The 12,767-nt window shown below is 39.2% G+C and overlaps 1 protein-coding gene across 1 annotated transcript in view; it reads left to right on the top strand.

Moving 5' to 3' along the window:
* LOC113545107 (AT-rich interactive domain-containing protein 1B) overlaps positions 1-12,767 on the top strand; it is a 198,100-nt gene that overhangs the window by 164,314 nt on the left and 21,019 nt on the right. Inside the window, exons 9-10 of the mRNA XM_026944261.3 lie at positions 6,210-6,322; positions 11,487-11,593. Of these exons, the coding sequence (XP_026800062.3) occupies positions 6,210-6,322; positions 11,487-11,593 (220 nt within the window). The remainder of the gene's footprint in view (positions 1-6,209; positions 6,323-11,486; positions 11,594-12,767) is intronic.

The following is a 12,767-nucleotide window of genomic DNA, read 5'->3' as shown; positions in this document are numbered from 1 at the left end:
GCTTCTCCTTGGCTAAGAGGGCATCTTTGAATGTAAAATGGAGTTTAAAGTTTGCGGAGTGTGTGACTGTGTGTGTGTGTATGGTTCTTTGAAAGGATGTGGCATTGACATGTCTTTGTCTCTACTGCAAGTGTTTTATTGCCCACTGTGTGCAAAACACAGGCACACACTGGTGCTGCTTTGCCAACTGCTGTCTTTTAAGGTCCGGAGTGAAAAAGAGCAGCTCTGTGACTCTTGAACTCAAAATGTTAACTTCTATTGAATGGCTTATTGAGATTACTATATAAATTAGGGTTTGGATCAAATTCATTAACACAGTATCACAAAGTAAGTTCAGCGGCTTTGGATTAATCATATGTGAGGTTTGAGCATGATGTACTAACCAGAAATTCATTTTAATATGTTTTTTTATATAGTATACATATATATATATATGCCATTTCTATAGTAATGACTAATTGTTGATGTGGTGATGTTTTCTGTAAGGAGACATTTCTGTAACAGTTTTGGCAGGAGGGAGTGTCCAGTGTCAGTGCTGTCAGTTGTTCGTGCTGTTAGTGTTGGCAAATTGTTGTGGTATAAGTGGAATAAAACACTTCAGGATGTGTTGGCAACCACACCAATCATTGATTATTTTGCTATAATACCCACCCCATTTTGTTTATTCCTTGCGTAAACAATTATTGCAAATAGATTATTTATTATAATTTCAAAAGTACAAGTTTGCTAATGCAACAGAAAGGCATGTGCCCGAGTTCAAATCCCAATGATACCACAGCCATTTATGGCCGGCAGCCAAGGGAGCAAAGGTGCTCTCTGGGTGGGAGGGGCGTACTCTCTCTCCTGTGTCAATCACAGTGACATGAGCCAATCGTAGCTGTTAACTCTGAGTGTGTTACACTGCCCTGTGACGCAGTATGAGCAGCAGTTTGAAAAAGATGTGTTTGGCTGGTTTCGTGTGTCTTGAAGAAAGCACATCTTAGCTTTTAAGTAAAGGTTTGCTCTATGATGGACTGGCATTCCATCCAAGGTGTATTCCCACCTCATGTGCAGTGTTCCTGGGATAGGCTCCAGATCCACAGTGACTCTGACCAGGATAAAGTTCCTGAAGCTGAATGAATGATGATTGAAGTAAAAGTTCATGGGTACTCTTAGAAGCGACATTATGGCTCAAACAGGTGGCAAAGAGTCTACCGTTCCAGACAGAACTATAGCTTTTCTTAGCCCAAGAAGCAAAAAGATGATCAAGTACCTCTTACTGTCTCTCAGTCGTTACGGCAGACCCTTTTGAAAGCGCTACTTTATGTTGCAGAGAACAGGTCTCAAAGCCACGTTTACAGTCAGAAAGCGTCCTCTTCTGTAGTGAAAGAAGGACTGCAGCAGGGAAAACTGGCACTTCTAAATGAGTTCAGGAGCTATGAGCAACTCATAATTCTCCTAGAGTGATGAAAACCACCTCTGGGAGAAAACTGACGACGGCAATCCTTTAAAAAAGAGAAGGGCTGAACCAAATCAAAGGAAATGGGAAAAGCAAAAAAAGAGAAAAAACGGCTCACAGGCAAATCCTCACCAAATAATTCATTTCTGACCTCCTTAGTAAGTAAATTTGCTAAATAAATAAGACCTGCTTGGATGTCAGGAATCCAATGTGGCCCCCAGCGATGTGGCTCGTAGCCTTGGCACGCAGAGTTGTCTTTAATAAATGGCGAGAATGAATGATTTTGCCTCCTGTTTGATGTGAGGCTTTCTCAAGGATTTAATATGTTTAAAAGTGTCCTTTCATTTTGTATTTTACTCTGGATCTCTCTCTCGCTCTCTCTCCTTTTTTTTTTTTTTTTTTTTTTTTTTGGTTGAGTCAGGCTCCAGCCGTGCCTGCCTTTTGCCTTGAGAGCAAATTGAATCCATATATAATTCATAACCTCCGCCAGCCTGCTCTCCCATTTCCCTCTCCATGCGTTTCCCTCATCTCTTTTAGAGGATCAGCTCTTAGGGACCGATGTGTGTAATGTCCCCATGTCTTATTACAGCCATAATGAACATTGTTGTGGGTACATCTGTACCAATTTTGACGGTTTGCCAAAAAATCAAATGTACTGTTTTCTCACAATCTACAGTGAGACATTCATAACTGACAGCTTATTTAGTCCTACTAATGTAGTTCTACTTATTTAGTTCTAGACCTACTAGACCTATGAGACAAACAAGTAATTTTGTTAACACATTTATATTTTTTTTCATAAACATATTTACATTTTGTCATTCAGCAGGTGCTTTATTCCAGAGTGACTCTGTATGAATCTGTATGGCGTCTCCTAAAAGACTAAAGACTAGTGGTCTCTAGTGGTAGTGGTCAACCTAAGTGTAGGAGTTGTAACGATACACCCAGGTCACTATTCGATTCGATTTACAATACTAGCTTCACAATTCACAATTCAATTTGATTCTCTGAATATTTTGAACAAAATTTGAATGAAGAAAAATTATGACTGAAAAGACTCCTTTTTATTTTTGAATCATAAACAGTCAAAACAATGTGCATTTTTAGTCTGAATAAAATTAAATAAATCAAAAGTAGCTATGAACAGAGGTATAATATTGTAAACAAAATGTACTACAGGTCCGATGTGTCTTAAATAAATAAATACATTTATAAATGATCCCAAAAACGTGATTGAATAAACAATGTCTCTGACCCAGGGAAAATGAAGGACTGAAACATAATGAGCTCCGTGCCAGCACATGAGGTATCATTTTAACCGGAAATAGTTTAATCAGCTAAAATGCCTGATTTCCGCGGCCTCGTTCTCGGGCACTGTAGATTGCAGCAGTGAGGGGCTGGTGTCGTTTCAAAGCTACTGAAGAGCCCTTTTTAACTATTATAATGTAGTTATATGTCTGTAGTAACCTATAATGCATGTCGGTCATTGTGATCTGGAGCTATCTGTATATATTTTAACTCTATGGGTTGTGCAGATTGAAACCTCTGGTTTTCAAACAGTGCAATTGCATTAGATGCGTAATTAATATAATGCTCATACGTACAATGACAATGTACATCGTCACAATTTGTACTGTATGTGAAAGTTTTTGAGTTGGGCAGACTTTCTGCACTATCCAACCGTGAAGGACACCATGGCCAGTAAACTACTACTATGGGGTAAAGAGGAAATTGTGCAAATTTTGCCAAGAATATTCCTTTAAATTCGTACCAGGTTGTTCCAGTGTTTGTATTATAACACAATCCTGCTGAATTCTCCAAGCTGATTGGTCAGAAGGTGTTGATTGATGTTTTATCACAGCAGCTCTGACAGTAGTGTAGGCTATCATTTAAATCACAGGTTTATATTACTGCACTTCTAATACATTATTGCTTTTATACTAACTCTAATTCAAAACTGTTGTTAATTAACAAAGAAAAAAAGGGTCCTATTGTTGATATAGTGAAACTTTCTGCACGGAGATGTTTATTAACATTTATGGAAGGAATCTCCAGTGTGAGGACTTTGTTACCTCGGTACGTTTTCCATAATGAGAAAGTCTTCAGGACAGAGGACTTTGTGCTTTATTGGTAATTTGTTGTTTTTTTGGAGTTTTTTTAACTTCAAGAGAGAAAAAAAGGGATGCGGGTGAGGGAACCACTGTATATAGCTGCTATAGTGTAAGTGATAACAAGAAATATCTTCTCTTATGGATGTTCCAGAACATTAAATGTAGCAATAAACGGATGAAAAGTATGACATGTTGTTCTTTAATTAATAAAAAATTGTAATCACTGGCAAATTGTTCTGGTAATATAGAAATAAAACCCTTCAAAGATGTTCTGTAATTGGAAAAAGAAATCAGTCTTGGACTGGTAACAGTACACATATATATATATATATATATATATATATATATATATATATATATATATATATATATATATATATATATATATATACACACACACATATACATATATATATATATATATAAATGCCCGAACAATGCTAAAAATGATATTATTGTCCATTCTCGGTCTGTGTTTAAAGCTATTTCTGTAGAGAAGTGTTGAGCTCTATGACTCTCTCTCTCTCTCTGGCAGTGAAGATGGCTTGCACGGTTTGCTGCATTGCGAGTGGTGTGTTTCTGAGAGACGTGCTGCTTTGTTTACCAGTGTTTTCTCCCACCACCGATCACTCTCAGGCAGCCAGAAAGTGACAGTAGTGAGCGGAGAGAGGCGGCGTGTCACCTCCATCCCCCGCCAGCGCTCCACCGCCTTCACCACTCTGCCTCTGCCAGGACAGCGGGGCTGATTTTAATGCCGTGCTGCCTGAGAGCAAAATAAATGCACTGCGCTGTTTTTGATGGTGCCCCGTGCATATATTAAGTATGATTAAACAGCACACTTTCCCTCCATCAAGTGTTTTAATGGCTTTTTTGATGACATGAATTAGTAATAATGGCGGCGCGCGGCGCAGCGCGGAGAGGCGCTTGTTTTCGTGTCTTCGTGTTTATTGCATTATCCACACGGGAGACGCAGTTTATGATGTAAAGGAGTAAAAGGCGACGTGAAAGTATTTTTCGTGCACTTTGTTGAAATGAGCGATTGAGGCAGGAGGTTTGATCCGGACGGATGAAAGTGCCTCGTTTGCCATCTCGCTTACACCAAAATCAATCCTGCGAGGAGATTACAACCAGGGTGCGTCATGTAACTCAGCCAATGACTAATTACATCTGTGAGATGCGATTACGGCGAGCTTTAGCGCACATGGATCCCACTCGTTAGTCATTGTGTGTCAATTTCACCCGTGGCGTTGTCTCTTGGCAGAGCTGAAGTACGGCCCGTGTGACTGACATTAATCCTGCTTGTACATTTTCTCCATTTTTCTTATTATCTCGCTCGGTGAATAATTCAGATTTATTTCGAATCCGCCAAACACCCAGTTGGCGTTTCATCTTTCATCATGCGTCTGGTGCAGGTTGATACTAGATGCAGCTTTGATTTATTTACTTTTCACTCTGTCCTTCAGAAATGATTCACCAGCACAGTCTTTCAGGGATAGTGCTTTCTCTCTTTTTGTCAATGTACTTCCGTGTGTGTGTGTGTGTGTGTGTGCGCGCGCGTGTGTGTGTGTGTGTGTGTGTGTGTGTGTGTGTGTGTGTGCGTGTGTGTGTGAGAGAGACACACTGGTTGCTCACGTGCAGCAGGTTGTTTATAAGCCCTCTGATGTCCTGAAAATCATTCAGAGCGTAGAGAAAGTGCGGGATTGATTTCCTGCCATCACCATGGCAACAAATAACGTGATCCCTTCCAGAAGCACACCTTAATTAGTTAAATTATTACGCTGGGGAGGAGCGGTGTGCCTGGAGAAGCCATTTCCTTCCAACGTGTAACTCCACGTGTATGATCCTCTAGGTGTGTGTGTGTGTGTGTGTGTGTGTGTCCCTGTGCATGGTCACTGCGTCTTATCCCAGCGTCTCATCATTTCGAGATTCATCACCGATCCTGAACAGGATCTACATGCATACATCTTGTCTTATTAAACCCTCATCACCATCACAGCAGTCAGTGTGTCAGTCTGAACTCCTGACTCTCTCTGATCGTTTATTTGAATCACTGAATCGTGAAATATGAAACAATGATTTTAATAATAGAATTATATTATTAGATTGAAATATTATAATGTAAATAAAGCTCAATAAAGCTAATTAATCCTAATGCTTTTTATTTGCTTTTTCTGTTACTGACTCACTCCTGGTCTCTCCCTGTCTCTCTCTCTGTCTTTTCTCTCTTACTACATCTCTCTGACTCTCTGTCTCTTTCACTCACTCTCTGTCTGCCTCTCTGTATCTGTCTTTCTCTATGTCTCTCTCTGTCTCTGTCTCTCCCTCTGTGTCTGACTCTCCCTGTCTCTCTCTATATCTCTATCTGTCTCTCCGTCTCTCTTCCTGTCTCTGCCTGCCTCTCTCTTTCACTCTTTCTGTCTCTGTTTCTCTCTCTCTGTCTGTGTCCGCTTCTCTGTACCTGTCTCTATATGTCTGTCTTTCTTTCTGTCTGTCTCTCTTTCTTGATCTGTCTCTGTCCCTTTCTCTGTCTCTCTCCCTGTCTCTGTCTGCCACTCTCTGTATCTCCGTTTGTCTCTTTCTGCTTCTCTGTATCTTTCTGTCTCTTGCTCCTCTCTCTCTCTCTCTCACTCTCTCTCTCTCTCTCTGTGTCTGTCTCTCAGGCAGGGTGGTTATTGTGGAATGATGGGCACCGGCTCGTCGTATAGCCACCAAGTGGGAAATGCCACAGCGATGATGTCACCACAGAGCTGCAGCTCCACCACGTCTCCTTCAGGTAAAGACGCTTTGTAATCACATTCCACAACATGTCCTCCTGCCGTCCCGTCCCCAAACACTGCTCTCACTGCACATTCACTCCGTAACAATATGTGATATCATTCAGATAAATAGGAATGGGTATATGATGTATATATGGCATTTACTGCGGTATATAGTGGTGTATTAATATACGGCTATTAATTTTTCAACTGGGAGAGATTTCTGTCGTGATTCAGCAAAATTGAGTGCGGCACGAATAAAGGAGTGGATGTGGGTCTTTATTTATTAGAAGGTTGTTACAGAAATGTTCATACCAAAACACTGTGACCAACATTTGTACATTATTAAGTGTTTAACTTAAATAATACATAGAAAGACAGACAATTTCAAAATTAATGGATGGATGAATGGATGGATAAATAAATACAGTCATGGGAAAAAAGAAAGTACACCCTCCTTCAATTCTATGTCTTTATTTATCAAGGCCTAAATAACAATTGTGTGATCCTTACCAACTTCTGTAAACAAAGAGATAACAAAAAAAACACAAAAGATTTCAATATGTAGTCATTTTTCTTCCGAGAAGCAAACCAAGAAACCAGGTGAGAAAAAATAAGTACACCCTATTTCCACAATCATTAAGAGAGTGAAGTTCAGCCAGATGTTACTAATGAAATTACAAGATTAATTATTAATCAAGAAGTGTGACTACCTTTATAAAAGGAGAACTTTTGGCACTTTGGTCTTCTGGAGCACTCAGATGTGTGTCTACGTGATGGCAAAAATGACTGGCATTTCCAAATTGTCCATAGTGTGTGAATGGGTGTGTGAATGTGTGTGCAATGGGTTGGCACCCCATCTAGGGTGTTTCCTGCCTTGTGCCCCAAGTCCCCTGGAATAGGCTCCAGGCTTCCCCGCAACCCTGTGTAGGATAAACGGAACAAAAAATGGATGGATGAGTGGGTGGACTACATGGTGTCCTTTTTTCCCCATGACTGTAGATGGATGGATGGATGGATGCATGGATGGATGGAGGGATAGATTGGTATTTTAGAGAGAGTTAGAGATTTTTGTAGTGAATCAATTACTGCTAGTTTAAACTCATGCTGTCTGGTGTAGAATGTGGAGAAAATTATTAGATTACCTCAGAATAGGGCCACATTCAACGTTTTTCAGAATCTCATGTTACATGAGCGTGTAAACGTGTTTCTCGTTGTGAGCGTAGTTTCCACTTGTTGAGCGTGCTTGTTGAAATGATGAAAGCACCGTGGCCCTACAGAACCCTTCACCTTGCTGCATTGTCACTGAAAATTTCAGCACACACTCACAAAGCTCTCTGTGCTGAAGTACTTAAAAACTGATTCCTGTTTCTCCAAGGTTGTTTAAAAGGAAAGTGGTTTGCAGTGTTTGGCATTTTGTATATTGCATGGAAAAAAGATACAGACCTTCTGACCTCTGTGGGCATTCATTTTCCCACGTCTTCTCCTCCTTCCTAACTATGAATACTTATTTTTTTACTATTCACTGTGTTCTTTAGCAGCATGTGTTTAGAGAATTATACTTTGGAGTCAACAGCTTCTTATCCCAAATGTTTGCTGTTGAAAGTTTGCATTCAGTCTGCATTGCTAATGAGTAAAGAAGCTTATAGCAAGCGATTTAGCAATCTCCATGTCTAAGGGTGCTTTCACATATGCAGTGTTTGTGTAGTCTTTTTAAATCAAACCCTGGTGTGTTTTCTTCCTCAATGTGGTTTCATTTAGGCAGGTGAGATGACACCAATTGCATTCGGGTTTGGACCAAAATAACCAGTCAGAGACCGTCTGAGCGTGGTGGCCTTGGTCTGGTTCCAAGTGAGCTCTAGGGCATTTCAGTTGCAGTGACAAAGCAATTCGACTCAGAATCGACTCAACTGCAGGAAGTGAACCAAATGTGTCATGTATTTTGGGCTGTAGGTAGCATTTGTATAGATCTAAGCTATATTCAGCCAAATGACAGAGCTGTAGTACTGCAAAAATGCCATGTGTTCTAGATATTTGGACCAACGAACAAAATGACAATATAAACACTGGACAAGATAGACAAAATATTTTACTAATTATTTCTATAATCTAATTCATTAGATGATTATACAAAATAATTAATAAAATATATAAATTATATAAATAATTAGTAAAACACTTGGCAAGTGATTATCTTTTACTGGTACTCTATTTCTGACCAATGAGTAAAAGATTTTTACGAGAAAGTTTCACTTCTGCACACCCCTTAGCCATTTATTTTTTGCTTTTAGGTTTGTTTAATCATGTGTAGTGTGAAACCAAACCAAATCAAACAACAAATGAACCATAAATGTCAATTTTGCTCCGATTCTGACTCGGAAATTTGACTATAAATTTGACTATAATCTAAATTTGAAAGCAGCCTAAATGTTCACAAGAGACCTCAAAAGACATTGTTTGTCTCAGTAGCAATATTTGTACGAGGGTAATTCAACACCCTGTCACAAAAGTATATCATTTTTCTATGTATTCTCCATTTCGTTTGATAGCGTTTCAGCACTCAACATTTCTCCAGCTTAAAAATTGATTTGATTCTAATTTATGTCACACTTTTAAGGTTTTCATTTGACTCACCCTCATTGTACTTTCAGACTTTGGATAGCAGCTGTACTGGGGGTGTATCGCTAATGTAAACACCACCAAAGACTCAGAGCAATATCAGAATCTGATGCTTGCGTTATTTAGTACTGCATTATGCAATGCTTTAAAATGGCTGCTGAGATCAATGTTATAGACGGCAGTGTGGTATACAATGGTAGAAATCATATGTGTATGGACGTGTATTTAAGATACTAAAGAGACAGACATGTATTAGACGTGTATTTAAGATACTAAACACATTAATGCATTTTGATACATGCAGTTTGCAAGATGTTAAACTGGTGGCCCTAAGCTTTCCTAAATCTGCTTCATAGCTCCAGTACAAAACTAAAGAAATGAGCTTCAAACAGCAAACATGTTTGGCTAATCGATTACATTCGTAGTAAGAGAAAACTGACCGAACTGTGACTATAACTAATTGATTAATAGCCGCTTGTCATTGCAGATAGTGTTCTGAGTGTTCAGAGTCGTGGACTCTGCTAGGAATAAGTGCCATTTATAAATAGAGGCCAGAGCTGAATTGGGTGATAGTGTGCTAGTACAGTGCCTCTGCCACACTCCCTGAGGTGATAACACAGAAGAGCTTTGACCAGATTAACATGCTCACACTCTCTGCCAGCTGGCCCTCTGGGAGCCACACACACTCTTACACTTGCACACTCCAATGAGAAATGAGGCACCAACATGGCACTGACACCATTTCTCCAGAGTTAGCAGCTCTGACTGCCAAACCAGTGTCGCGAAATGAAGTTGTAAATGAAGTTGTTGCATTTGCCCTTATCGAAAATGTCGCTGTCTGAAATCACATCCTCACTTACTTGTTTACTATTTACTGTTAGACTTTTCTGTATAGAGCACTATATATAGGAGGTAGAAGCAAACGAGACACCAGATTGAATTCAGACAACACTTGGTAGTTAGTGCTCTGGAAACACATCACTATGACGTAGACAATGCCAGTGGTACGAATGATCTAAGCGTTGCTGGCCCTAGGAGTGAATATCTGTGTGAAAGGGGCCCTGAATTGGACCGGCATCCCATTTAGGTCATTTTCACACTTTTTTCCATTTGATACAATTGGTGAAGTATGAATGCTGTTTTCAAGCCAGGGAGTGGTTCAGAGATCTGTTCCTTGGTCCTCTTGTAAACAGTGGTCTGGTGTTCTCTTCAACCAAACCACAGCACAATCCACAGTCAGGGCCGAGTAATGCGATTGGTTCAACTTGTTTTATTGCTTCCTGTTTTGACTTTTGTGAAACCAGAGAAATGGTTATTATGGTTATTAAAGTATATATAAAAACAGACTTTCATATCACTGGATCACTGTAATTAGCTCACCTTTGTGGAGCTAGCAGTTGAACTGAGATCGCAGCATGTAGGCACATCTCAAGTCCGCCTGCATCAGCGGAGCTCAGCTCCCAGTTTGCATATATTCCTACACGATGATATGCCGTGCTTTAAAAAAGTACTGTACTTTGCCACAACCACAATCCACCGCAACCCTGACCAGGATGTAGCAGTTGCTGAAGATGAATGAATGAATAAATAAATGAACAAATTACCTAGCATCCTAAAAGCACAAAAACAAATGAAAAAAAAAGAATTTCTGTATTTAATACACCACTAGCAAGTACCTTCTGGCTTTATTGGTCATTAGGCAATATCTTTTATCTCCATTTATGTACAAAGTTGGCCGCTCTGGTATTCATCCTGACCAATAAATATCAAGCTAAAAGAAATCACTATTCATTGTGGTACTATTCAGTGCAGAAGTAGCGTACAGTGCATCAGTGGTACACTGGATTTACAGTGCATTGTGAGTAATAACATACTGAACTATAGAGGCAATATAATTTTTCCGCTGAGAAGTCAGATAACACTACATAATGGCTGCACCCCAATTAGTGTTCTGCATATGACATGTGACTGTAGTTTGCAGAATCAAATTCAGGGATCTACAGATATTCATGACATCTAGCCATCGGGTCTGAAAATTGTATAATGATGATACTGTGGAAGTGTCAGTTGTTATAGTTATTATTTAGCTATTATACTGATTGAATAAAATATACAGTTAAATACTTGAATTGAATGGGAGCCAAATAATCATATTACCATATTATGTGTTATTCTTTTTATAATCTAAAGCTCTGTAACTTAAAAAAAAACAAGTATAAATAATATCAGCTTGAATCTAACCACAAGGAAAAGTACTGTTAATATGCCAAAATGTCTTAAATCTTTTAACAGAGTGTAACTGGTTTGGGTTCTGTGGGGGGAAAGTTCAGGAATTAAAGCTCTAAAGGCTCTAGCAGTTTGCATATATTAAAGGAATATTAAAGAAATATGTGCTACAATCATAAAGGGGTTTGTGATTTCATTTTTTTGCACTGGAGGGGGTCTCTGAATGCAGAACATTTGAGAAACCCTAATATATGATATGGTATGTGACGTGCTGTTTAAATAGTGATACTTGGATTTTAATACCTGTTTTGTTTTATTTATTTATTTTTTCAATAGGCCCCATGGGTGAGGGTGGAGAGGTGGCGATGCCTGCAGACACCAAGCAGAAATCCAGCAGTAAAGAGGAAGTGATTCCTGTTGCTGAGCCTCACAAACCCCCAAAGGTACAGACTGATTTGTTCACACCACCAATACACCTGTGCTTTTCTTTTGTTATTGCTTAGTGCAAATATTGGCTATGTCCATTATGTAAAATTGTGTAAAGTGTTTGTCATTTATTTAAGCATCTTAGTGGAAATAAAGGTGGAGTTTGTCATTTTAAAATGGGTTTTTAGACCTGTAATAAACATACAATTTCACAGTTGCTTTAGACAAACTGTGTGTCACAATGTTGTCATGCAGTCTCACTAGTTTTTTTTTTTTTTTTTTTTTTTTTAATTAGTGCTACTCCCAGAGCTGCTCAGCTCTGCTACTTTTTTCTTAAAGGGCAACTGCAAATTATCTGAAATATGTAATAAAAACATGATGTCAGGCAGCGGAGACGGCTACAGTCGCACAAAGTGCTTTATTTTCAAAATTGTCAGACAATAGACCATCAGCAAACACAGTAACCAGGGCCAAACCCAGACTCGAAAACCAGAGTACAAGATCAAAAAAGAGAAAAACTCGCACAGGACACCAAGGCTTTGTATGTCAGGTGAACGGATCAGCACTGAGCAATACTTCGCGTCGAGTGAGTGTTTTATGTTTGCTTATATAGAGTATAGCTTGAGCATGACGATGTGTGTGCGTGTTTGAAAGGGTAGTCTGTGGCAGCCATGTTTGTAGGCTGCGGTACATTCAGGGGAATGGATTCTGATGCCGATTCCGGCGTTGACATGACGGATGAGTTTAAAATGTATTTTCCATTATTTTGATCATTTCTGACATTTCACTCAAAAGTAATGTTTTGTTACTAAAATAGAGGGCTGGTCTTAGAGGAGAGTGACTCATCATGATAGCTACTTGTCCTGGGGACAGAGCTTATTTCATTCCCTCTCAAATGCTCTCAAATCTATCTTTTTGCTTTTTGTCTATCTGAGATAAATGCTCATCAATCCCAGGCTAGGATGCATAAATGTATAGTTTTAGAGGTCAGGTAGTGAGAAGTTTACCTGTAGGCTAAAAATGGGAAATCTGAGAAAACAGTGGGGATTTTTATTCCACAGTAGAGAAAAGTTGCATATTTGTCTAAATACATAACTTCTTGCAAAACTGCTGCACGTTGCTGGATCAGAATCTGCTTCAGGCTGTTTTTCTTTCCCCACTTTTATAGTGTTCAATAGGTTCACTTTGTTT

This window comes from Pangasianodon hypophthalmus, chromosome 10 (genome assembly GCF_027358585.1).
Source record: "Pangasianodon hypophthalmus isolate fPanHyp1 chromosome 10, fPanHyp1.pri, whole genome shotgun sequence".
Taxonomy (NCBI): Eukaryota; Metazoa; Chordata; class Actinopteri; order Siluriformes; family Pangasiidae; genus Pangasianodon; species Pangasianodon hypophthalmus.
The sequence above is the reverse complement of the archived record's forward strand: the minus strand, read 5'-3'. Positions and strand labels throughout refer to the sequence as shown.